This window comes from Sarcophilus harrisii, chromosome 3 (genome assembly GCF_902635505.1).
Source record: "Sarcophilus harrisii chromosome 3, mSarHar1.11, whole genome shotgun sequence".
NCBI lineage: Eukaryota > Metazoa > Chordata > Mammalia > Dasyuromorphia > Dasyuridae > Sarcophilus > Sarcophilus harrisii.
The window spans coordinates 465,492,242-465,519,323 of record NC_045428.1 but is presented as its reverse complement, the minus strand read 5'-3'; the positions used below and the strand labels follow the sequence as shown (position 1 = coordinate 465,519,323).

Genomic DNA, 27,082 nt, shown 5'->3' with positions numbered 1-27,082 from the left:
TAAAATACAACATTAAATAACAAGGGCAATAACAATAAAAATTACAATTATGAAGAAAACTGCTGTGGCCTCTGGTCACCTACATCACTAGTTGTGCATGGTATTGGCAAAAGCATGGACTAGGTGTCAGAGGCTGTCACTCAGTTGTCTACTTATAGAAACAGTGGGCTTGATTCCAAGAAGTGATGACAGAAGTCATATAAGTCTCTATGAGTAACCAATGGTTCTTGAGCTAAGCATATCTGGAGAATATGATTGACATGGCATGGTTCTGAGGAAGGCATTTGATGTTTTGGGCCTTGATATTTTCATTTGGGAAAAGAGTGAATACAATTAAAACAAGAACAGCAGCAGCAGTAGCCGCAAACAGCACCACTATCACTTCAGAAATAATAAAAATACTGGAGGAAGAAATCTAATCACTGTGCTAGGACCATATTTTAGGCATTCAATAAACATATGTGGCTTGATTAATAGTGCTTATTACCAGTAGGCTGAGCAGGGAAGCAATCCATTTGGGGATTTATTTTGTATTTTACTTTTTAAAAATAATTCTGCAATATCTAAACTGAGTATTTCTATTTACAGTAAGACAGAAAGAGAAGATTGTACCCAAAACTTTGAAGCTCTCTTGTGTATAGTTGTTTTCCTATCAAATAATAAATTCCACATGTTACTCTTACATCTGTCTTGCTGTTTGTTGTTCCATTTGTGACTTTCCTTCTCTTTTCATATGCATGTCAAAAATATGTTTCAAAGACTATCCTTTTTTTAAGTAGGCCAATCCATAGCTCTCTTTTTATTTGCACCCTTCTATCAAGAAAAAAAGAAAAACTAAACCTTTGTAACTGATATAATCAAGCAAAATAATTTCCCCCATTGGCTCTTATTGAGAATTAAAGTTTCTTCTGCATCTTGGGTAGCAGAAAGCAACCACATGCTTGGTTCACATTTGTGAGAGGTTAAAACAAGATAAAGTTTCCATATGAGAAATATGAACAAACAGGAACTAGCTGTTGCAGCCCTTTCATCTCAAGCAACCAAAGGAAAACAATGTTCCTGGGTAAGGAAAGTTTGTCATTTCACATTGGCACTTGCTCCACAATTTATGGTAACTTTACTAGAGACATAGAATCAGCATTCATCAGAGGTAGCATCTCATCTGAGACTAGCCTGGCTCTGGTTGGGCTGATACTCCTATTAGTAATAATAATGATAATGAATAAGTCAACAAGTATTTATTAAGCTCTAGACCCTATGCTAAATACTAGTAATGCAAAGAAAAGCAAAAACTAAAACCAACTTCTTGTTACAGCAACAATAACGGTTATAACACTTATGTAGCCCTATACAAACATCATCTCCTTTTACCTTTACAACCCTGGGATGTAGGTGTTATTATTATCCCCATTTTGTAGATAAGGAAACAGGTGGCCAGAAATTAAGTGACTGTCCTGTGACTATATAGCTAGTGAGTCTGAGGCAAAATTTGAACTCTGGTCGTTTTGACCTCAAGTTCAGAGTTCTCTTGAGGCTACCTGTCCATCCTCATTGCATGAAAAAAAAAAAAAAGATTTTGAGCTTAATGACTTGCTCACTTAATATAAGGACAGGGCTTGAAGCAATTTCCTTATTCCTAGTATTAGGCTCTTTCCAAACTAAATTTTCAGAATAGAAGAATTTATAATTAGGAAGTCCTGAGAGATAAGTGCTATTTCCATATCCTGTTAAGTAACAGGATACAGGAAAATTTTGGCTTCCCTAATCTGCCCTGGGGGAGAAATTATGATGAGTACATTGAGAACCTTCCAGGCTGATGTTTGTTCTCAGTTTTCTGCTGGTTGGGTTGGCAAATGTGGCAATGAGAACAATCAATCTTATTGAAATCTCTTTCTTAATTTATTTCTGCTGATCTCTTCTCACTCCTCTCTCTAGTTTTCCATTACTTTCCTGCTCTTTGTTTAAAACCAATGAACCAGCACAAAACCCTTGTTGCTTCAAACTCCCTCCTCATTTTTCATTCACTGCTGTGTGATTAAGGGTCTCTCCATACATGGAGGCCAATAACGTTTTTCTCCCATCAGTCTCAATTTCATCTATCCTTTCCAACTTTTAGAGATGGGTCCCCTGCCTTTTCTCCCTTACACCAATATTTGTGATGTTTGAGCTCAACCTTAATTTTTAACATTTAGCTCTACTGGGATGGATATCTGTTCATTCCATTTTTTTTCTATAGAATGGGACCTATAAACTCTGACCTGAACACAAATGATTGCTCAGTTTTGATTCACACTTTGCTTATATAATCAAATCATAGCAGGTAACACACAGCACACACCTTTTGGCCTATTTAGGGGCTTTTGGAAATGGATTTAAAGCAAAACTACCTTGTCAAATTGCTATGATGTTATGATTATGAGAAGAGAAATGAGTAACTTTTAAGGCTCCCAATGATTGCTCCCTCTTTAATATTACCATCCATTGTTATTTCTGATTTAATTATGTTGAGTGAAAAGTCATTAAGACAATGAGAACTCATTTTGGGGAGATAAACTCTCATTGATTAAGTTTTTGAATCAAAAGGCAAAGTTTTGGAACCAGAGTCATGTAAAGGGTATAGAAAATCAAGATGAATATCTTGGGGGGAAAAAGTGGAGATGGAAAGATTCCTGTGCTGTATGCTTCTGGGCAAAGAGATGGAGGGGTAGCTGATGATAAAAAATCAGGGGTCTTGAATACATATAATGACCAACTTTCTCCCACTATTACTGAAACCAAGGCTTAGACCTTTTCACCTTTACTTTCGTCATTTTGTCTTACTTAGAATTTACTTCCTTCTCAGAGGTGTCTTCTCACTTAAAATTGCATACAGATGTTAGAGAAAGAAAACCAAAAGGACAGGGAAGTCTTCAAGGCTGAAAGATTTTTAAGACCAATAGCCTTCCCGTCTTTTTTTGCTCCAAATGGTGGTATATGGTATGTGGAAAGGACAGGAGGTCTACATAGATATGAACTTTCTTCCTTTATTTAGCTCTGTCTCATTAATAACCAAAAATCTTGGATTGTGTCCAAGGAAACTCTTGAAATAAATTAATTCAAACTTCCAAATGTAAGCAATTTCCAAATTAGGGGCTTCCTGTGAATAGTTAAAATAATAAGGATAGAGAGTATAGGTAAAAGCCTCAATGACTCCAGATGGGGGTCCTCATTTAAATTTCACATTTTCCACAATTCCCTGCAAGATGTAAATGGTTACCTTATAAACTGTGATCAGGAGGCAAATGAAAAGACAGCAAATCAGAAAGAAAAAGGCAACACAAAAGTTTTTTTTTTTTACTTGAAAACTTGTTTTTAACCATCAAATTTTGGCAGTTACAAACCTGTACACTGTTGGGCTGTTTTGTTTTTTTTTTTGTTTTTTTTTTATAGTTGTTGCTTTTTTTTCTTCATTTTTTTTAGGAAAAGAACACAAGACTTAATACTGCCAACAGCAAGATATGAAGGAACAATTCATCTTCATACAAGGGACAAGACCCACTTAGAGTGTTAGCTTTCCCTTTTGCATAAGGTTGTGTGTATGAGAGATAATGTGTATGTGAAGAAATGACATACTTTAATACATACTTGAAATGGCATAAAAATCATGTACCTAGTATCTGTGCAAAACACATTCATTTTAAAAAAAAGTCAATAAAAAACATTTCCTTAAAAACTGAAAAAAGTTAAATGAAAACAGTGAAACCAAAGAAAGGTTACAGTACATTTTGGAAATGATTAAAAAGCATCATTTTCAAATCTAAAACTTTTTTTCTCATTATTTTAAAAGTTTATAGACTGATTAACTCAGATGATTTAGAATCTGACTCCCAAATTAAAGCATCCTGATAGGCATCAAATACAGTATCTACAAAAGCCTGGAAATTTGAAACCACTATATACATTTTTATAAACATTTTTAAACACCAAAACATACATCTTTTACAAACCAGCCTGTTTGTAACAGGTAAAATTTACAAGACAATCTTTCTAATACAGTGCTTAAAGAGAACTGCTTCCATGTTCCAAACACATCTGTCCTTCCCCGAATGCAGTAGTATGGGCTCATTAAATTGTTAAATAGTAGCAATTCCGGTATTTGCTTGCTAGAAGAATACTACAGTACATATTAACCATTCCCACCTTGCTCTTATAACAATACAGTTCTAGTGCATCCTTAACACTGGTAAAGACTAGTTATGTATGGCCTTTGTGTAGCATTACACAATTATTGCTTTTCATTATTACAGAAAAAAAAAGGAATTTGTTTCCTTTTTCCATCTCTCCCAGCCAGCTGGTGAAACATTAAATGAATGTTTCATCTTCTAAAGATAATTTGAAACCTCAGATTCCTTCTCCCACACTCCCCCACCCCCCAAAATGAGCAAATAAGCAGAAAGCAGAAGCAAAAGACAAGTCTGAGGCATCCTATCTGATTAATATAGATAGATGTTTGGGACTCAAATCAGCAAAGTCTGAGGCTTACCTTCTATAAAAATGTGGCGAATGATCATGGTGATCTTGAATCATTCTCAAGTCATAATTTCTCAGGGTTTGTAACTGAATATAATTGAAGAGTAATTTTAAAAGCCAAACCATTTGACCAATTAACATGTATTAATATTGTTTGGACATCAACAAAATGAAATAAAGAAATCAAGAAATTATTGGGATAATCCTCCAAAAATAAATACATAGGATACCACCTGATATTTCATTTAAAAGTTTTTTTTTTTTTTTGAGAGGGAGTAGATTTAGATAATTTGTTGCCTCAATTTGAAACACATACAGTTCCAGTGAGCATCTATAGTTGCTATATTTAAAATTTTTACCCCCTTAGTTGGGACTATCTTGTGGTTTTCATTGCCTCAGGAATGCATTGTGAATTCCCCTTTCTGGCTGTCATACCCATTCTCTGCCGGGCCCACTATAGGGATAGACTGGTCCATCTTACTGGGCCTGCATGGACAGCCAGGACTTTGCACATACAGAAGGTTAGTAGAGCCCAATAGCAGCATATATACTTGAAGGAAACAGAAAAAGGAAAATGCCTCCTTGGTCATCTTATACTGGTCTTTGTTCATGCTTTATTGCCAACATGGTTTCTGTTCTTTGCAGCAGCTTTAGCCCAAACACTCATTCAAACCATTCTTAACTTGGTCATGTGCAAAAGTAGGCCATGTGCCTACCTACAGAGTTTATGAGAAATGATGGATAAGGGACATCATGGAAAGGTAAGGAGAAAATGCAGAGGGTGCTTAGACATTTCCCTTATGTGGAACATTCTGAAAAAAATACCCATTAACATTGAGCAAAAACAGAAAAAAAAATTCCCATCCCACGTTCTATCCAGATCTGAAACTGATCTGTTCCTATGTATAATCACTGCCCATTTTAGGGCAGATCCAGCCACCTGAGAGGTTTAGTAAGCTAACAATGAACCTAGCCTATGAAGTCTGTATCTACATGTCCAAAGAGCCAGTAGAACGCCAGATCTTGGTGCTTCACATGAAGATTATCTTGGTATTTTGGCGTTCTCTTTGCCTTCTGAAAGCAAGTATATGGTGGAGAAAGATCAAAGGGCCTTGTGAACAAGGCTACTTGAATCTTCTGCAGAGTCCAGTTAAGACCATCATGAGATTATAGGTCCTGAGAAGGTAAACCTTCCTCCCATGCTTTGGGGTTCTGAATTTGGCCTGCTCTCAGGGGAAAACCAAAGATGCTATTTAAAAGGATGAGGTACTTCTAAGTGGGGAATATCATTTCAAGGACACCATTTGGCATGTTTTATCACATACCTTGTGCTCAGTTCTGTTAAGTGCATTTCAAAGTATCATAAGTGACAAAGTTCAGAAGATAGTAACAGTGAAGAGATTAGAAGCTTTTTTAAAAACAAGAATGAAGACAAGGACTTGGTCTATTTTACTTAAGGAAAAAGGTTTAGAGAAGGGAACGCAGAGGTATATTAAGTAAAGCTAGGTAGAAAAAACTCTAGATACAAGCTGTTTTCACCAAGTGCACAAAATGCAAGAAGGATGTAAAGAGAAAAGAGAAAAGAATGGCCCATGGAAATTGTAAAATTGACAAGCCATTAATGCATGGAATTGGGCACACTTGGGTGTCAAGGAAGCCAACGGCTGCAACCAGTGCTCTGGCATGCCAATGTTTCTAATTCTTTTCCCCCAAATTGATGCTTTGGATGTGTCCTAGCAAATAAAATAACCTTTAGATATTAGGATCTTCGGGTATAAGAAGAGCTAATAATATATTTTCAACACTTAACTGAAGCAGCATCTATAACAATCTGATATGTAGCAGATCAGAATTTATTTAAACTTAGAGACAAAAGCTTGAAGAAAAAAGCTCACATGAAATTATAAACCTCTGTGCAACAAATTTTGCCTTTTGAACTGAGAGAACCATTCTTTAGGAATTCAATGATGAACAGTCAAAATTAAATATCAGAGAGATCACAGAGAAAGTTTATATGACAGAAAGGATCTTGGATTGGAAGTTGGGAAGAAAAGATGCATGTTCTATCCCTTGCCCTGTGGCTAACTGGCCAAGTAATGCAAAATTGTAAGTAAAAATGAGATTGAGGATGATAATCTCTAAACTCCCTCTCAGCTTTTCAGATTTGGTGACCTCTACAGGGAAATCCTTTGTTCTCTATGCAATTTTGAGGAGAAATGTCAAATAATGTTCTCACCTGATTTTAAGATGATGATTCATTACATGACATGAGATAGAACTACCAGAGATGGACATCTCCCTGTTTGCCTTTTCTGAAAAGATCAGGTGAGATACATCTAAGAATATGCAGGTCGGAGATAGCAGGCTGGCTTCCTGGATTTCACAGGGGCATTCAGATCTATTTGTTCCTTCATTACCATGTCAGTCAAGCATTTCTCTCAGCAGAGAGGTTGTGTAAGCAATGGAAAATCATCTGTACTAATCCTGTCCTAATATATCCTGGGGGGTAAGAAATGAACTGTTGGTTTTACTTTGTCAATTTTTTATGTCACTGCATTATTAAGATGGTTACAGAGGTTCTATCTAGATCATTAGTTTGTCATTTTCTTGCTGATTCCTAAAAATGCACTCCTCACATAAGAAAAATGCTGAAGAATTCCTTTGAATGCATTCTGGTTATATACTTCAATTCATTGCAGAACCCCGATTTCAAGACTATGGTACAGATCATCCTTCATTTAGTACATCCAGACAAGAACAAGGATGAGAAAAAAAAATAAAATATGAAATCCTTTGAAGTGTGTCCACATATCTAGGAAGCTCTGAAGTGCAAGGGTATTGCCTTGACAAATTGTCAGGATACACTGATCCCTGTGCCAGGAGAGAAGCGAAATAAATGCAAAGAATGCAGGTAAGAAATGTGACTAGGTGGACCATGACTAGGCAAAGTTCTTTAGAGCTCACACACCAATGCCAAAATTTGTTTAAAAAAAATAACCCAAAAGCCAACAACCCACAACAGTTTTGCTCATTAAGCAGATAGTGCAAATAAACGTTTGCCAGGGAAAGAAGTCATGGACTTCCCAGTCCTTGGAAACAGTTCAGGCTGCTTAGTATAAAATCTCATTTGCCCTAATCAGCCTGAGGGGAAGCAGAAAAGCAACTCAAAATGTCAATTTTATATTTTATTGTACCATGTTGTAACATCTCTCGTGGAATGACTCTCTAATTCATTTAGAAAATTTTCATGGCCAAAACCCATGTGTCAGACTGACCCTGGGCTAAAATGAAACATGAAGTACTTTCTGAAGACATTTGAGACTCTTTGTGTCATTCTAGTAAAATGCTACTTTTAAAATCCGGAATTTTGTTTTAATTAAATAGATATGGCACTATCCAAATAAGGTAACTGCACTAACACAAAAAATAGCATTTGGTCAGTCTCTAATATTAAAGAGATCCAAAAGGTCAGAAGGCTTGCACTTTTGGCCATGGTTCATAGAAGTTCACGAGTCTCAAAATCACTTTCCTCACAGAGGTGCCTTCTTGGGAGAAAACACATACACACATTTACATTGGCCCAAACACACATACTATTATAATCTTGTGTATAAACATCTATTCATCTAGTCTCTCTTCTTTGACTTAAATCCATTTATTGAAATGATACTGTCATGTTAAAAAAACAAGTACTTACTTGCCTTTTACCTATGATAGTAAAAAAAAAACATTTTTCGGGGGGAAATTTATGAATTACTTGTAGACATCTTTCAGCCTAGATAATGGTCACAACTTGGTCAGCTTTATCTCCTAGTTTCCATGAACAAGGTCAATGATTACAATAATATTCAAATTGTAATCATGGCCGGGAATGTTCAACAATAAAATCAAAGAGGTAACTTCTACCCTTTCCTCCCCAAAACTCGGAAAACCTGTAAACTGTCATGCATTACTCTTCATTGAAATCTTTTTCAGAGATCCACAAACTCCATCATCATTTAAATTTTGGGTTCCATTTTTCATCCAGGTTTTTCTAATTAAACCAGTATCTGAAGTCTACAAAAATGCAAGTCTTTTACTATAATTTTATAGCTGATAATCAGAAAGCTTTATAAAGAAAATCATACTTTATTTTAATATTTTGCCCACTTTTGACTGATTTTATTTTTACTCTTTCTTCTTTCCCCTTGAGGCCTTAGCTTCTCCCTTCCCCCAATTCTATTAACTATTTTCTTTCTTTTTTCTGTCGGCTTAATTTTGTTTCATGCACCAATACCCTGGTGCCCAAACTTTTATTTGTTCATTAATACTGCGGGGATTGATACTGTTAACACCTTCAAAAACACAATACTGTACAAAGCTGAAAAGATTGACTGCATATAACTTACTGGGTGAACTTGTGTAGGGGCTTCTTTACCCCCTTAAAAACTTGGTGTGCACTCTTGGCCATGAATGCTGGGTATATACTGTAAGGATTGTCTGTTGACTCACAGTAACAGATTTTGTGACATGATTTACACAACTGGACTTTAAAGTGTTTGCATGAGACAACATCATTTGTGACTAAGTTATTTGTGGAAAATGGTGGATTTCCCCCCATCCAATGGACTCCTCTTGGTCTATTTCCTTCAATGTTTCCATGAAGAATGGAGCCCAGATGTCTGTGTCCTTCACACCTGGGTCTGGTGCTGGGTCTCAATAAATGGAATGTGAAGGCTGGTGAGACTGAGCTCCTCCACGCTTTCATAGTCACTCATGGCCACTTCGGAGTCCTCAAAGCCACAGCCGGCAGACATATCTGAGGAGGAGGTGCCGAGGGAGTTGTGCAAGGTTAAGGACACGTTGTCTGCCGTGCTTGGGTTCTCCAGGTTCTGCCCCACACCCACAGCAAAAGTACTAAATTCGTGTGCAGGCGGAGGTCCCACCATGTCTGTCTCATTGGGGAATGGGTGGGGAGGGAGATACTGGCTGGGGTGGAACTGGGGCCTTCGCCTGCAGTCTGGGCTCAGTGTGCCGGCCAGGGAGGCTGGCTGGGAGGGGGGTAGTGCCTCAAAGTGGTCCGGGTAGTCCTCCGGCAGGGGAGGGGGCAACTGGTCTTGGCTCAAAAACTCCTCCTCGTGAGGCGGGGGGTATTCGCTATCGATGTCATAGCCCCCTAGGTAGTAATCGGATTCGAGCTCCCTCGTGCTCCCCTGGTGCACTGAGGTGCCGTCTGTATTTTCGTAATTGGGCACTTCCTCAATGTCGGACAGGCGGGCTCCCGGCATCCAGTCCGAAGTGTCCCAGTGGTAGGCTGAAAAGAGAGACCGATCTTAGTAAACATCCCTGGGGTTGGGGAGTGACCTGGGGCAGGAAAGGAGCAGGAGGGGAAGAGCGCCACATGCACGCCTTCACGACTCCATGAAGTCATCCACATGCTGTTTACAAAGCATTCAAGGAAGTCAGCCATGCTCTGACCAAACAACAAGCCACTTTATATGATGATGCTCAAGGGGATAAGGTGCTCCCCTTCTACTCAGCCAGACCACAAACAAGACGATGAGGGGAAAAAGAATTAGGAATCTACACTGTAGGAAAGACCTCCTATCTCCAAATCCCTCTTCTCACCCCCACCTCCCAAACCATGTAGAAATCAAAGCTTTCAGCATGCTTGCAAAGGTAGGCTTGAGGAGAGGCAAATGGCTGGCTTAGGACGCGCCAAAGGGACCTGGAAGGAGATCCCATTCGATGTCTGGAACATGCAGAGAGCTAACAAAACACTCGGAAAGGGTGAGGGGGAAGGAGAACGAGAACAATAGGGGCAGCAAAACCAGGAAAGGAACAGGGGGCTTGGCTGAAATCTGGGGGAAGTCACCTCGGTTGTAGTTCTGTCCTTGGTCCATAACTGACACTGTTTAAATACAAAGCAAAGAATAAAACTGACAACCCCAGTCACATGAGCACTGGAAGACTTAGAGAGGACATGCTTTTAGGACATGCTTCAATAATATTCTTGGGATCTAGCTGATTACAGCTTCAATCTTCACTCCTTAGCAACAGAAGTGGGAAATGAGCTTCATCAATACGCAGTCCCATAGGGCATGAAGAGCTAGCTCTAGACAGAAAGAGCTCCCTGATGTAATCTATTTCTTCACATTATATCTATGGGATGAATCTTTAAAGCAAATATTTACACTTTTCATCTATTTTTCTGCTAATTATATTCACCTCCTCTGGTATTCCTACTTCACAGTTTACTTTTTTTAAGATAACTGATCAAAATTTTGCACTTTGGTCCAGGTGTGTGATTGCATTGGCAAACTACTGGTAAGGAAACTTTATTCTACCTATTCAAACTCTGTAACTTCAAGAGTTGTCTAGAGCATGTAGCCAGGATGTATCCAAGGCAGAACTTGATATTGAGGTCTGCTTTCTGTCTGATTCTGAGACCAGCTCTTTTTTCAACAATGTTCAAAGTGGGAAAGTAAACAATTAATTTATTCATTTAATTTCTATTAAAGGCATTAAAACTGCTGAGTGACTTTAAGGAAAAGAAACAAAAACCAGGTCACATAACTAAATACAGGCATGCTCCAGCAGTATGAAGGACTGGAAGCTCTACTATTTGATCCCAGGATTTAAAAATATTTGTAGAATCACGATCGAGTATTCTTTTCAAAGAAAATAACCATTTATAGGGGACATAGAGAATATTTCAGGTCATGAGATTCACTTTTTTTTTTTTTTTTTAAAGAACTTTAAAACTGTCTCAAAGGAATTCTTTTAAAAAGCCAATACCAATGAATGGCATGAAACTAATGAGCCCTTGGAGCCAATGGTCCCTGATGCCTCATTTTATCCTTAACTGGATCTAATCTAAAGTAATGAGAGGTTACTAAATTTCAAAGAAAGATAACTTGATAAAAAAAGAAATGTTACAGAAAAAATATAAATACCTTCATTTTCTATAGTGTCAACTACATTGTTGACAAGCTGAATGACAGTCACTATGGAAGCTTGTGGGAGAGGGAAAGCAGACAAGGGAGGGAAAGGATAGCTTTAGGTTAGTATTTTAAACACATATTATCTTCTCAACCAATACACATGTATGTTCACATTTTATTATATTATACTATATAAACAAAATCAGAGATTCCATACAATTCATTAGGGCAGTATTCCAATGAACACCTTAATTTGGGTAACATTGATTTTTGGAATGAATGGAAAATAATGACAAATTCTAAGCCAAATCTGCCAAAAGGCGTATAACTAATAAATTAGTCATGTGGATATGTGATTTTGTCAAATTAAGAACTTCTAATGAAGATCACAGCAGATGTAAAAAAAAAAATACCCTTCAATTTATACTTATAAAATTTTCTGGGACTACCAAGTTTAAGTGACTTGGCTATAGTCACACAATCAATATGTGTCACCAAAGTCTGTCCTCACTATACCATAGTATACTATACTCTCTGTCCCTGTTTACCAGTTAATACAGTGAATGCAAATTCTATCAGCAACACCAGCTAAATAAATTTAAGAAGCTAGTACCTCTCTTACTTCTAATTTTTCTTTAGTAACTCTCTAATGAATCTTGGAATAAAGCAATTAATTTGTCAGGTGGTTCTATCTGAATCAGTCAGGTTACTTATGAGAAGGCTTAATTTCTTAATATCAAATGCTTTGCTCATATACCAGTATCTTTTGTGATTAAGATATGTGTGGCCTCTACAATGATTAAGATGTGATAAGGAAACAATTGTGATTTATAGTTATCCTAAGTGTTTTCTGTTGATGTGACTAAGCATAGAGTCCATTTCCCCAAAACTCTAATAGAATATAGAATGAAATGAGAATTTTTAATTTGAGACACTAAATGTACCATAAAGAGATGGGCATATTTTCTTTGCCTGGCTGAGCCAAGCTAGGTAGGGGTGCTATAGGGAGCTTGAATACTTAGCCATCCTTGGATGTTACTTATAGCTATTGAGAATTGGAGTCAGGATGACAATATTTCACCCCTTTCCTCATTTGTTTAACTCAGAACAACCAGTCTTGGGAAAGTAGGTAGTAGTTATATGACTAGATTGAGATGACTTTCGATTAAAGGAATTAGCTCTCTTCGATTCAAAATTGATGGGTTTAAGTAAGCACTGACCTGGCCACCCTTATCACCTCAGCATTGAGAAAAAGAATGTTTTGATTATTTAGAACACTCAGTACCAACTTCAGAATTGATGCCCCCCTCCCCATGAAATACATTTGTCTGTTTCTTAAATATAATTGTCTTTTTATGTAATGGGGTTCAGATGGCTAAGCATCCTATTATGAACTGCTTATAAGTTGCTTGTTATCCTGAAAGTTAATGGTTGTGTAGGGATGGTGGTAATGGTAGAAAATTGTCAACATCATCCTAAATGCCACTGGGATGTCCTTAACAATAGCGATACACAGAATATCAATTCTAGAATTACTCCTAGGTATTCTATAAAACATTTGTTTTTTGCAGCTGGGGTGATGAAGTTTCTAAATAGCTTGCAGCCAAAAATAGATGCTCAATCCTCAAAGTAGTACAGTGCAGAGTAAGACTGGAGTAAAGCATCTGGCTTACTCTGCCATTCGGGGTTCATTTAATCATTGAAGCCAGGGAGGTGCTTAAACCCATAAAAACCCCACTTTGGTTGTGATTTATTGTACCAACATAAGAGCAAATGTCCCTTTATCACACAACAGGGACTCAAGTACCTTGAGGATTTCCTCAGAGTTCTCAAGTTGCAGTGTCATATGGAATACACTTTTAAAAAATATTTTATTTTTTCCCCAATTATATATAAAGACAATTTTTATCATTCAATTAAAAGAAATTGAGTTCTAAATTCTCTCCCTCCCTTCCTAAGATGATAAGCAATTTGTTATAGGTTATTACATATTCAATCATGCAAAATATTAGTTATGTTGGGGACACATATTTCTAGTAGCAATAGTTGGAATGTTGCTGGAGGTGTAGTTGGATTTTTGGGCTTTCAGCTTTTTTTTAAGGTCTGGGGAAATACAGCTGTTGCTTCAACATATATTCATAATGTTGAATATGCTATCTCTACAGATAGATGCTGGGGAAGTAGTTTAATCTTGAGAATAATATTTTAAGTCTCTTTATATGATTCCAAATCTAATTACTATCTAGTAATTATATCTTGTGATGTATCTTTTAATGTTTTTTTAATAAACAAAAAATATTTCTTTCCCTCCATCTTCCCCATTGAAAAGACAAAGAACAAATTCCTTCTAACAAATACTTGTTTCATATATATATATATATATATATATATATATATATTATATTGTGTATATAAAATATAGAGAGGTCTTATCTCACTTTTTTCTTCTTTTATGGAACTGAAAACAAGTTTTTACTCTCTATCACACAGCTCAGGGAACCTATACTCTTAGCCATAAATAAGAGTCCCTTCTTTTGAATTCTGATGCCACTTTGTATACACTTCTCTCATAGACCTGTACATATATTTTATTTTATGTTTATCTGTATGAGGCTTTTATGTCCCATGACAATATCTCACCCCTTTCCTCATTTGTTTAATCCAGAACAGCCAGTCTTGGGAAAGTAGGTAGTAGTTATGTGACTAGATTGAGATGAGTTTCTATTAAAAGAATTGACTCCCTTCAATTCAAAATTGATGGGTTTAAGTAAGCACTGTCTAGGTAACCCTCATCATCTCAGCATTGAGAAAAAGGATGTTTTTATTTATCTATTTCTCTTTATATGTATGATAGATAAACACAGTGGGGGCCACAATACTGGCAATATAAACTGAATGTAATATATATATATATATATATATATATATTTATATAAATATAAGTACACTTACATAATTTATATATAATATAAATTGAAATCAACTTGTTTACATTGGTCCTTCTCCAATTTGATGGTACCTTGGGAGTGTATGTAAAATGTGGACATGGCTTTATCCCATTTATGAAATGAATAGGTTTCTCTATGTATAAAAGCCCATCTACATGGGGATCGTGATATCAGGCTTCAATTCAAAATGAAGCTAAATGAAGAAGATAAAATGCATGCTGAAGTGGGGAGGCAAATTCCACCATCTAGTCAAAAGAATAATCTGTGAGGAGGCAGATCCATTTTGAATCATATCCAAGAGGGCTTAGTCATTAAATACCAAGGAGGTAGATCCCTTTTCCCTCATGAGGGAGTCAACTGGTGAATATCTAGAGGACACTTGCTAGGTTAAAGCTCATTCTCTTAGAATTCTAAGAAATGAACTTGAAAATTTCTTACCATTATCATCTCCAGAGTCAGACTGGAAAGAGCTGAGGGACTGAACCTCCGAGTTGCTGCCTTTATTACTTCCCACAAAACAGGTCACTTCTTCAGCATCATCCACACCTTTGTCTTCAATGACAGGAAAAAGAGGAAACAAAATGGTAATGGTTTATTCTGTCCATGTATCAATTCCTGCCACTTCCAGAGTTCGTTTTTATTTTTCAGGTTCTTTCCCCTCTTCTATTTTCATTTGGTCAGAGAAACGATTTACTTCCAAAGGAGAAAATTGATTGTGCTATTGGGTGTAAAGATCTATCAATCATGTAATTTGCATTATGGATTTGAAACTCTTAACCCGGGGTAAATGAGCTTCCAAATATCTGACAACCAAAAGTAGATGCTCTGTCCTCAAAGTACTATAATTAAATGAAGTCTGAGACCGGAGTAAAGCAACTGGCTTGCTTTTTGTCATTCAAGTTCATTTAAATCATTTACATGAACTGATGTGGTGTCAACAGTAGATTAAACAAGATTACTTTTAAAATGGGGAAAGTATAAATATTTTATAGCCAAGAGTGTCATGACATTTATTCAAACTTCAATCAACAGATTTTCACTTCAGCCTCTAGAGGGCAGAGTAGCACCAACTTCAATAATTACAGAATTCTCATAAATTGTGCCTGTTAAAGGGAAAACCTGGGTTAGGAAGGCTTTCTGTATCCCCACTCTCTTATTCCTTTAGGTACAAATTTATCCTGGGCACACAGATGCACAAACACCACAGGGTCATTTTCTTATTTGATGGAGTACAATAGCCATAAAAGCAACCTATATCTTGGGCCTGTCATCATCTGAAAAACAAATTGGCTACTTACAGAATGTCTTTCCAGCACACTCTAACACCCTTAACAAAGAAGTCAATGTATTAAATAAAAACTCAACAATACTTTGGGGGGAAATCTGAGTTTTAGACTGAGGTATATTTTGGAAATAAACCTGTCACATTAAAGAGGGAAAAGAAATGATCATCAGAAAAAGATTTAAATCATTGCACTATGTGATGGTATGTAGAGATACAGGCTTGTAATAAAAGGAATATCCACTCTTCTTTCTGGACTCAGGAATTAGTCCCCACAGAAAGGACTATTTTTCTGCATCTGTTGTCAATTAGACAAACCCCAAGTAAGATGTGGTATAGGATTAATTACTAATTTAAAAGCAAAGAAACACTAGGAAGGAAGTCACATTTTGGAAAACAAAACAAAACAAAACCCCAAACCCTAAGCTCTGTTTTTTGATGAGGGCAGGCAATATATATGGTTTACTTTTATCATAAAGAAGAATACAGTGAGCTCTGGGAGTGAGAGTGGTACAGTCTAGTAGCAGAAATGAAAATATAGGAGGTTTCCTTGTATTCTCAAATTGAATTAATTTAACACAAACTCTTGGGGCCCCATGACCCACATAACACCATCCTGGACTGATTTAAGTCCTGGGTTAATGCAGTGCTGCAGCCCAAGCTCATTTCATTTTTTGGCTTTGGACTTCATAGTGCTTTGTGGATGCCTGCTTCTTTTACATACCTAACTGTAAAACAAATTAAAATTTTTATTATTTTTGTATGGGCCTTATTCTACTTTTAGACTGTGAGTTCCTTGAGGACAGTGATTATACATTTATCTCTGAATTCTCAATTGTCAGTCATGTCTTCTATGTGCTAAGTTCTGAATCAAGGAATGGCAAAAGATAGTTCCTGCCCTTAAAGAGCACACAATCTAATGAGGGAGAAAGGAGGAAACTACTATATACAAATATGGTTACCTATCTATCTGATCAATTAGAAATAATCAACAGATGAAAGGTACTAGTATTAAAGAATTGAATGGTTTTGGGAAGATGGGATTTGGGCAAGGACTTGAAGGAAGTCAGTAAAGTATGGTGGTGGAGATGAGTATGGAGGTAATTCTAAGCACAGGGGAAAGCCTCAAAACACCCAAAGACAATTCCCAAGGATTTTATAATGAAAAATGCCATATACCTCCAAAGAAAAAACTGATGGCTATAAAGGCCAATTAAAGGATACTTTTTTACTTTATTATTTTAGGAGTTTTTTTTTTTTTTGTCTGTGTTTTTATTTGCAACATGGCTAATGTGGAAAAGTTTTGCATGACTGAACATGTATAATCTATATCAAATTACTTGCTTTATTAAGGAGAGAGAAGTGGAAAAAGGGAGGGAGATAATTTGGAACTCAAAATGTAAAAAAAAATGTAAAAAATTGTATATGTAATGGAGAAAAAAATTAAAAATCAAAAATTAGAGGCAGCTTGGTGGCACAGTGGATAGAGCACCAGCCCTGGGGTCAGGAGGACCTGAATTCAAATCTGACCTCAGACACTTAACATTTCCTAACTGTATGACCCTGGGCAAGTCACTTAACCCCAATTGCCTCAGCAAGAAAAAAAGAAAATAAAGCAATTAACCCCCTTTCTCCAAAGAAAAGAAACATTTGGAGTTGTGAGATGGAAAGTTTTCTGTGAGGACCAGCAAAGAGGACAGTATCAATAACCCAAAGTGGGAGTAAGTTGAAAGAAAATTGGAAAGATGGGGGAGGAGAGATTTTGAAAGTTTTGAATGCCTAACATAATTTTACATTTTATCCTGGATGTGATAGGGAGCCAATGGAATTTATTGAGTAAGGGAGTGACATAGGCCTATGCTTTTGGAAGATTACTTTGACAGCAGTGGGGAAAGACTTAATGAAGCTTGAAGGTCTTCACCAGACTGGTGGCAATGTCAGAGCAGAAAACAAGGAGTTTATGAGAGATTTTAAGAGGGTAAAATTGATGAGTCATGATAAATAAGAGATTGGACATGGGGAAGGATGGAGAGAGGGAGAGAGAGAGGGAGGGGGGAAGAAGGGAGGGAGGGAAGAAGGGAGAGAAAGAGAGAGAGAGAGAAAGAGGATGATGCTCTCTTGACAGTAATAGGGAAGTTCCAAAAAAAGAGATTTTGAAGCAAAAAAAGAGTTTGGTTTTGGGCACAGTGAGGTTCATATGTTACGAGAAGTCTGGTTCAAGATGCCCAATTGGCAGTTGGAATTGTACAACCTGAGGTCAGGAGAGAAGTCAGAAGTGGATGAGTAGATCTGAGAATTATCAGCATAGAGATGATAACTGAACTCATGGGAACTGATAAGCAACCTAGCACTTTGCACATATACAGCAGGTGCCTAATAAATATTAAAGTGAATTTAATTAGAAGAAATCCTTACTGGCCTCTCTGTTCCACTTCTTGATATGGGAGAGAAGGAAAAAAGAAAAAAAAAAAGAATTGAGCAGGGAAATAAATATAGTAGCATGCAATTAAGAACTCAATAAGCCAACAAGTTTAGTCTTTTTTTCAGTGGCATGGAGAACTACAAGACTAGTTAAGAAAATACTATTTATATTAGGCAAAACAAGTAAGCCTAGCTAAAGTGCTATAGTAACTTGTCATTTAAAATTGGTTATATATTGTAAAATCAGAATCAGAATTGGCTTTTTCTATGGAAAAAAAATCCATTGTAATGACAGATGACTTAAAGTTCAACTTCAACCATTTTTCTGATTAATTTATTGTCCATTTACCTGGATATCTAATTGGAGCCAATGTGACATTCAAGACACTACCTCAACTCTTGAATTATGGATTATCCTTCTCTCAAGTGTTTAAATGTTTGTGACCCATATCAGTGACCCTGAGGCTGTGTAGTAATGAACCAGGCACATCCACGGCGCCATTTAATCACTGACCTTGATAATGATGATCAGAGTTCAGCAAGAAAAGATTAAAGTATGTTCAGTATATAAAATATAGCATTCTGTTTATTTTTAAACTAAAAGAAAGCTGCTAGTAGAAAAAGAAAAAAAAATATGGACTTGGAACCATTTGAGTTCAAATTTAGTGTGATGACCTTTTAGTGGTTCAATTGTCAATGAAAGGAGGGAGATGAACTCGATGATTTCTAAAGTTCCCCTTTTGTGATTCTGGGATTCGGAAGGAAGCCCACCTCCCACAAATATTTCCACCACCACCAGCTTCCACTCACTCTCTGTTCCTGCATCCCAGACACTTTTCCTGATGGAATCACAATCAGAACGACAAGGGGAGACAGCTGGGAGATTGGGAGCCACGCTGCACACCACCACTCCCCGCCTAGCAGTTAATATTCGGGGTGACTCAGGATGAAAAGTGGTCATCTCTTGGTGCTCCACACCGAGCCCATCGACGATTTTGTCCAGGTTGTTCCTAGAATCGCTCTGGAAACAAGGGGTGTAGGCCATTGGGCGCACGGGGACCTGCGGGGGGCCAACCTCCTGGTAGATGTTCCGGCTGTCCCCACCCCCCCTTAGGTTCTTGAACTGAATCCCATTGCTTTTGTTCAGTAGTGCCGCGGTGGCTGGGTCCTGGACCAGAGTGATATTGTTCCTGGAATAGTTCTTGCGGAAGACTTTCTTGCGGAAAATGATGAACAAGACAATTAAAACAAAGATGACAAACAGAACCACGGCAATTCCAATGAGTTCTTCCTTTCCAACATAGGAGTGGCCAGCTTGGATGTTGGGAACCACCACTGGCCGGAGCCCACAGTACTGGCCCACATAACCTGGGGTGCAGTTACAGAGGAAAGAGCCAAACACATTGACACAGGAACCCCCATTTTCACATTCTTCTCTGTCGCACTCATTGATGTCTTCCTCACACCTTTAGGAACATAAGAAAAGAATACCCCCCAAAACAGTGACAATTGGAAACTAATTAGAGATTTTAAAGTCACCCTCTGCCTAATATTTAATAATTCTCTTCCCGAAAACACTTCTGAAGGAATTTTAAAAAAAGTAATTCTATCAATTTTTTTCTTTTTAATGTAATCTGATCCATATTAATACCTACCTTGATATGATTGTTAAGCAAACATACAATTTAACTCCACAAACATTATTAAATGTCTATCACACAACACAAGGTACCATGTTGGCCTTTAGGGATCTAAAGACAGAAAGGAAACAGTCCCTACTTTCAATGAACATATAATCTACTAGAAAAGTCTGTCTGTCTATCTATCTATCTATCTATCTATCTATCTGTCTGTCTGTCTGTCTATCTATCTATGTGTGGGTATGTGTGCTATACACACACACACATACCTGTTCTATTTGCCCATTTTAGCAGATGTTGTATATTTATTTAAAGGGCTTGATCCCCTGTGGTTTTTGGTAAAGTCAACATTATATAGTCAAATTTCACTAATTGGGTTCAAATGGAGAAAAGGCCAGTCTAAATTAATAAGGAATTGAAATCATAGAAATATGAAAAGAAATGTAATTTGATTGCTTTAATTACATTATATACAGTGAATTACAAATAATAATTCAAAGTAGGCCAATAGAGAGCCATCTAGTATATATCCTCAGGGGGTTTACTATAATGACTACAAAAGAATGGTTTATAATCAGAATATGTTATCCACATATATATGGATACTTAGGAGTGATCAAGGAGATTTCAAAGTGGTTTGTGCTTATAATATAATAAATAATAATTCACATTTTTATATATCTGGAAGGTTTATAAGTGACTTTCTTTACAACGGATTTCTGAGGTAGGCAATGATCTCCATTTAGTAAATGAATTGAGGCTGAGAGAACTTCAATAGCTTGCCACAGTCACACACAATGTCAAAGCCCAGATTTGAATCAGGTTTCCTGATGCAGATCCAGAGATCTTTTCATTACATCATGATATTTCAAATATTCTGAGCATCCTATTTCAATCTAAACATGCTGTTCGTTTGACCCATCTCTGAAAAAAAATAATAATTTAAGCTTAACTTCAGCTTCTATTCAATTCCTAAAATCAATTCCTAAAAATTGGGAATATGAATACATAAGGAGTGATTATTTTTGACTAGAATACAGATATCTCAAACACAATATGGAAAACCACCTACCCCACAAATTTGCTGCAAGAATCAAATGAGGTCAGGTATGGGTCTTGCCAGTCTTAGAGTGCCATATAAATACCAGCTATGGTTATTGTTGTGCTAGCAATTTATAGGCTCTAGAGAATTATACTGCAGGCTTTCCTGAGGCATGTCCTGCCACCTAAATATCTGACAGCAGCTGGACCAAGGATGATTCACTTACGTGACACCAGTAAGCCCAACTTTACAGTTGCAGATGAAGGTGTTTCCTATTGGGTCGCAAGACCCCCCATTCCGACAGGGATTTGGGAAGCAGGCTGTAATCTCTGACTCACAATTCCTTCCAGTGAATTGTGAGAGACAGGTACATTGATAGCCTGGGGAAACAAAAGACCAGAACATTCCATGAACACAGCTGGGTATATTCAGAGGCTGAGTTAATTCTAATGTTTTCTCTCTAGTTATTACTCCAAATAGATTTTTTGCAAGGAGGGGCAAGTAAAATAGAATCAAAGGTGAGGGCTTTGACCTTATGGAAAGCAAATTCATTTATTCTTTTTTATATGATACTTTTGAAGAGACCTTTTCTTTCCTAGAAATTTAGAATTTTGGAACTGAGATCCTATGATGATCTAATATCCCTTTAAGTGATAAAACTAAGGTTCAGACAAATTAAGTAATTTTCCCTAGATCACACAGCTAGTTAGGAGCAAGGTTAAGATAAACAGCACATTTAGCAGTCAGAAGAGCCAGATTTCAATCCCATCTATGTCCATTACAAATTGTGCAACACTGAGAAAAATGTGCTGTACTTTCGGCTTTACAATGCTTATTAAAATAGAGATTAGAATCTCTACTCTGGCTATTCTATAGATTGGCTGTAAGGCCCAATGAAGATGATCTAATATAAGTACTATACAAAAGCAAAAGCTTTTATTATTCTAATTTATCTCAGGGCATGACTAACATTCATCTGCAGCTTAAATGATTTATCTTGTTTTGCAGGGTGTATAGAATACTTGAAATAAATTGTATAAGATAATGCTAGAAAGGTAAACAATACAATTAAATCATTTACTCATGATTGGGTTGTGCCAGTTTAGAAGAAATGGTGATTTAGTGTTATGCTAATCAAATGGGAAGGGCTTACTTGAGAGAACTAGGAAAAATAACAACAGAATTCATTTGAAATGACAAAAAGTCAAGATTTCAAGAAAATCATGAAGGAAGTATTGGAGGGGTCCTGATAATACCTGATTTCAAATTATATTATAAAGCAGGTATCATTTAAACCAGCTAAAATGTAGAAGACTGGATTGTTGAAATAAACCCAGAAACATTTGAACATAGTAAAATAGCTCAATGTTTGATAAATCCCCAAATGGAAAGTATATGGAGAAGAATTCCCAATACAATACGAAACACTGGGAAAACTCAACAGCAGTTTAGAATAACACCTTGCGTCATATATTATGATAAACTCCAAATAGCAAATGTGACATATTAGAAGACAATGAGAAGTTAACTGTTAGATCTATGATCAAGGGAAGAATCCTTAAGTAAACAAGGAAAAGAGTAGAACAGAAAAAAGAGACAATTTTTATTACAAAAAATTAAAAACTTTTACCCAAACTAAATGAATTCAACAAGAATTAGAATATTGGCCAATAAAAATCTTTTCAGCAAATATCTTTAGCAAAAGTCTGATATTCTGTATGTATAAGGAATTAAAACATAAATATATAAAATATGTAAATATAATAAAACTAAGATTGTTTTCAATCAATAAGTGATCAAAAGAAAAATACATTTTCAAAATAAATGTAATTATTTGCCATACACACATGAAAAAAACCTAGAAACTAAATACTTTGTTCATTGGGGAATGGGTGGAAAAACTGGCACACATGAATATAATGAGACATTATTATATCAAAAAAAAAAAAAAAAAGAATCAATATGAGGAAGGACCTCTGCTTTGCTTAGGAAGATCTGCATGAACTAATTCAGAGTAAAGAAAGTAGAATCAGGATAACCATACACTGTGATTACAATTCATGTAAATGAATATAACACAAAATAACAATTGAATTAACATTAATTGTAATGATCAATCTTGACTCCAGAGAACATATGATGAAACACTATTTTTTCTCCTAATTAATGAGGGGGCAGAATGTTGCTTATGATTCAGATGTGTTTATTATGTTGGTCAATTTTACTCTATGTTTTTCCTTGTTAAAATGAGGTTTCAAGGGTCATCTGGATGACACAGTGGATAGAGCCCTGCACCTTAGAATCAAAAAGACCTAAATTCAAACACAAACAAGTTGAGTGACTCTTCTGAATGAGTCACTTAACCTGTTCAGCCCAGTTTTTTTTTTTTTTTTTTTTTTTTATCAGTAAAATGGGAATAATACTAGAATTCACCTCCCAAGGTGATTGTGAGGATCAAATGAAAAAGTATTTGTAAAGTTCTTAGTATGGTGCCTGGCACATAGTAAGTGTTATATAAATTGTTAGTTACTGTTATTATTGTATTAGAAAATGGCTAGGCTGTAAAATCCAAAGAGCATTAACAAACCAGTAAAAACAAATAAAATTTGAAGGGAAGGTGAGTTTTCTGATTTCTTTATGTGATGGAAGGAAAAGTGTTATGTAATAAGCAAATGATATAAAGAGTTAGTTAATTATTACATGCCTAATTTGTTTTTCCAATATGCACAATGTTTTTGCCTTACCAACTTAGAGAATAATCAATCAGATAATAAATACCCAATAAAATAGCCTTAAGATATTTGATTGGTTGTATTAATATGGAAGTATAGAATTACATGATACCCAAAAGTCTTTTTGGCTTGCAGAAGTACAGAACATATGGGAGTTGAGAATTAGGAGGTCTGTGTTCTAGAAATTTTTTTTATAATATTTTATCCCATGAGCTCAAAAAATCATTTAACCTCCATGTACCTTAGTTTCCTCATCTATAAAATGAAGAGATTGGACTGGATGAGTTTTTTTGTAATTTCATGACTGCAGACTTCACTGAAAAGAGTTAAAGGCAATTTTTGAAGGGCCTTAGATGGTGTTTACTTAGAATGGGAGGAATTATTAAATTCAGAAGACAATTACTGAACTCTTTGGCAATGTACAAACTAGGAGGGAGCTGAGACAGATAAGAAGAACACATAGAAGCACACATACATGCTCACACACATATTCATTCCACAGTGATGAGACACACGGGGAAAGATTAATTTCTGCTGGGGAATCAGAAAAGGTTTCCCTTCATCATTCCAGAGATGATATTTAAGCTGGATTTTAAAGGGTATGTAGGAATTCAATAGTCAAAGAGGGAAGGAGAAGGCATTTTAAAGAGAGGGGAGAATTTTACAAAATTATGAGAAGTTTTTCATTTAAAACATCTTATACAAATAAATATATATTTGTGTATATTTATATATACATAGACATGTATAAAGACAAATATGTATAAAAAGACAGACATATATAGAAAGACTATACATAGACAAACATGGAGTGACTATAAGGCACTGTATATACACATATATGTATGTATATACATACTTTATAAGTATATATATATATATATTAAGTATATGCATATTTTATGACACTATATACATATAGACATGTATATAGACAGACACCTACTTAACTCAATTAAAATGTGATCAAATGAGAGGACATATGCAAAATGTTTTGCAAATCTTAAGGCACTACTATTTTATAGTGCTATCTCTTAGTATTATCACAGTATCATGTTGTTTCTTTTAAAAAGGTAAAACAAAAACAAAGGGAGAGGTTCTTGTTCTACTATTTGACTAGAAGAATCCAGATAATCATGAAGCAACATGATCCGTTTCTAAAAGTCTAGATTCTGCTATTCATTAATAGAAAACTCAATTCCATGGTCACAATGGCTTCCTTGCCTGGTGTGGCTCTAGAACCATCTTACTCCTGATGCCAGAGGGAAGATGCTACCATTCTGCACTGACAGTGACAAGCCATATTTGCTGTTTGCTCAGCTTTTCCTTAGTTTCTTATCATGGATCCCCAGGGAAGTGAATTAGTTAATTCCCTTAGCTCACAATAGACTGGGTTGAGAGACAATGAGATATAGCCCAACCTGGACAACCCACGTGGGCACTAAATAAACATTAAATAACCACTATGATAAGAAAACCCAGAAAGGTTGTTCCATGTTATTCCCAGGTGCCATAATATGTCAATATGAAACACTAGAACAGGAAAAAGACTGTCAAGAGATGCTCAGGCTTTATTTGACTACAACTAGTTCATTCCCCTTTTGTAAATACAAAGTAGAAATATGACTGAAAGAAAACCCTACATTTTTCCTAGAATGAAGGAGTGTAAGGGAATACTCTGAACATGCAGTCCTTACTAATTACTGTTAGAGTTGAGGGAAATGAAATAATCATTTCCTAAGCTTGTTTCACTGAATCTTGACAAAATGAAAAGCATACTTCCCAAACCCCCACCATAAAAATCCATTTAAGAAGTTAGAAGTGTCTGTGGAAATCTGTGCCCACATGGACATTTTCTTTGTACAAAGAAAATATTTTCAAAATCCATAAAATGCCATAATATATCTGCATAGGCTAGGATCAGCAATGTTCTGGTAGATACAGGATGCAGAGAGAATCGGGATAACTTATCTATCCTTCTTCCAAGACATCAGCAGTTTCTTTAGTCTGATTTATTTAGGTTGTAGCTTCAAGCCTCTATTTGATTTTGTTTCAGTAGGAAATGGTTGAATCATTTTGGGAATTTCTGGCTGTTTTGATCCATGTGCATGCACATACATACATACACTCTACCACAAAAATGGAAAAAAAATGCTAAATGCAACAAATAATTTGGTTCTGGAGATGGCAATCAACTAAGGCATTTTGCTGGAAAAAAAAAAAGAAACCTAAACATTTTATGTCAATGCTTCCATGGCTGTCAAGGGCCATCTTGAGGTAAATCTCAAATCTAAAGTAGGCTCTCTCATATACCAAACAATGGAAAGCTGCAAAGATTTTTCCCTCTTTAATTTTAGGCTGAATGTCAAGGGGAAAAAAACCCTCCTGTCAGTGAGACTATTAATTAGTCTTCTAAGGAAAGTGGTAGCAGAAGTATCACTTGGGACACTGAACACAAGTCTGGATAAAGCAGACAGTGTGCTCGGGGAACGAGCTCAAGCTGACACAGATGGCCTCATGATTAGTTAGGCCATTTCAACTTTTAATTACTCTGATCATTTTTTTTCCCCTTGCTTCTTTTCAAATACAAAGAGGGACTAAATTCAAAAGCCATGTAAACCCTACAAAATGAAAGCACACTAAAGGGAGACCTGGAACTTTCCCTGTGTGTGCTAACTGGCTCACATCTCACATAATGCAAATGGGGCTTGTCCTCCAATGGTTTACTGAGGAATTGGAAGCTGTTTGTGAAATGTGAGGGAACTAAGCATAAGGAGTCTTTATGTCCTCAGTTTCCAGCATATTCTTCTGAAAACTTTATATGTATATACATATATACTTAAAGCACACAATATACATATGTATATGCACATACATATACACATATAGGTCCGTATCACATGTCATCATGTATATATTCTAAAATGCATAAAAATTTGAGTTTTGTCTGTTAATGGCTTTACTTATGTTGTCACCTTGAGACTTTCCTAATGCATGAATGATGAATTTAGTCCATTAGGAAAAGCTACCCTAAAAACTCTTTTGCATTTTTTGAAACTACAAATGTATAGCTAATCTATAACTACTCCTTTGTCAGGGAAGCTCTCTCCTTCTTCTAAATCATTCTTATGTAGTGGGGCCAACTTCCCATACTGATTCTTATTTGTCATTCCACTTTTATTTTTAATTTTTAAGAACAATGCAGAGGGAAGATGGCTCTCAAGATAGTATCTCTGGATAAAATGGAAAAGCATGAATTTACCCTCTATTATCATCTAGGACCCTGGTCTCTTATATGCTGGGAATATAAATACTCATACCCATGCTAACATGAGTTTCACTTGGGAAAGCACTTTTTTTTTCAAGTTCTGTAGAAACCAAGACCTGTTCTTTCAAAGAACCTGAGATTTCATGGATCTCACATGAGAAGGGCCTACACTCAGTTAGGGATATATGGAAAAATCTTATTTCTATCATCATGTAGGGAAGAAGGATGCAATGTACTCAATGTCACCCAAAAAATGAGTTGGAAAAATTTTTTTCTTTTTCTTTTTTAGCAGGGGCATAGGGATGTGACATATTTAA

The 27,082-nt window shown here is 36.2% G+C and overlaps 1 protein-coding gene across 5 annotated transcripts in view; it reads right to left on the bottom strand.

Moving 5' to 3' along the window:
• Positions 1-4,731: 4,731 nt before the first annotated feature.
• The window catches only part of FAT3 (FAT atypical cadherin 3), a 699,235-nt gene continuing 676,884 nt past the window's right edge, over positions 4,732-27,082 (bottom strand). For 3 of the 5 annotated variants that reach the window (XM_031960969.1, XM_031960968.1, XM_031960970.1), the window contains 6 exons: positions 20,992-21,145; positions 18,894-19,549; positions 14,819-14,932; positions 11,445-11,504; positions 10,364-10,399; positions 4,732-9,802 (listed from right to left, as the gene is read on the bottom strand). In XM_031960969.1, the coding sequence (XP_031816829.1) occupies positions 9,180-9,802; positions 10,364-10,399; positions 11,445-11,504; positions 14,819-14,932; positions 18,894-19,549; positions 20,992-21,145 (1,643 nt within the window). In that variant the 3' untranslated portion in view covers positions 4,732-9,179. The remainder of the gene's footprint in view (positions 9,803-10,363; positions 10,400-11,444; positions 11,505-14,818; positions 14,933-18,893; positions 19,550-20,991; positions 21,146-27,082) is intronic. The other 2 variants (XM_031960971.1, XM_031960972.1) reach the window with 1 other exon arrangement.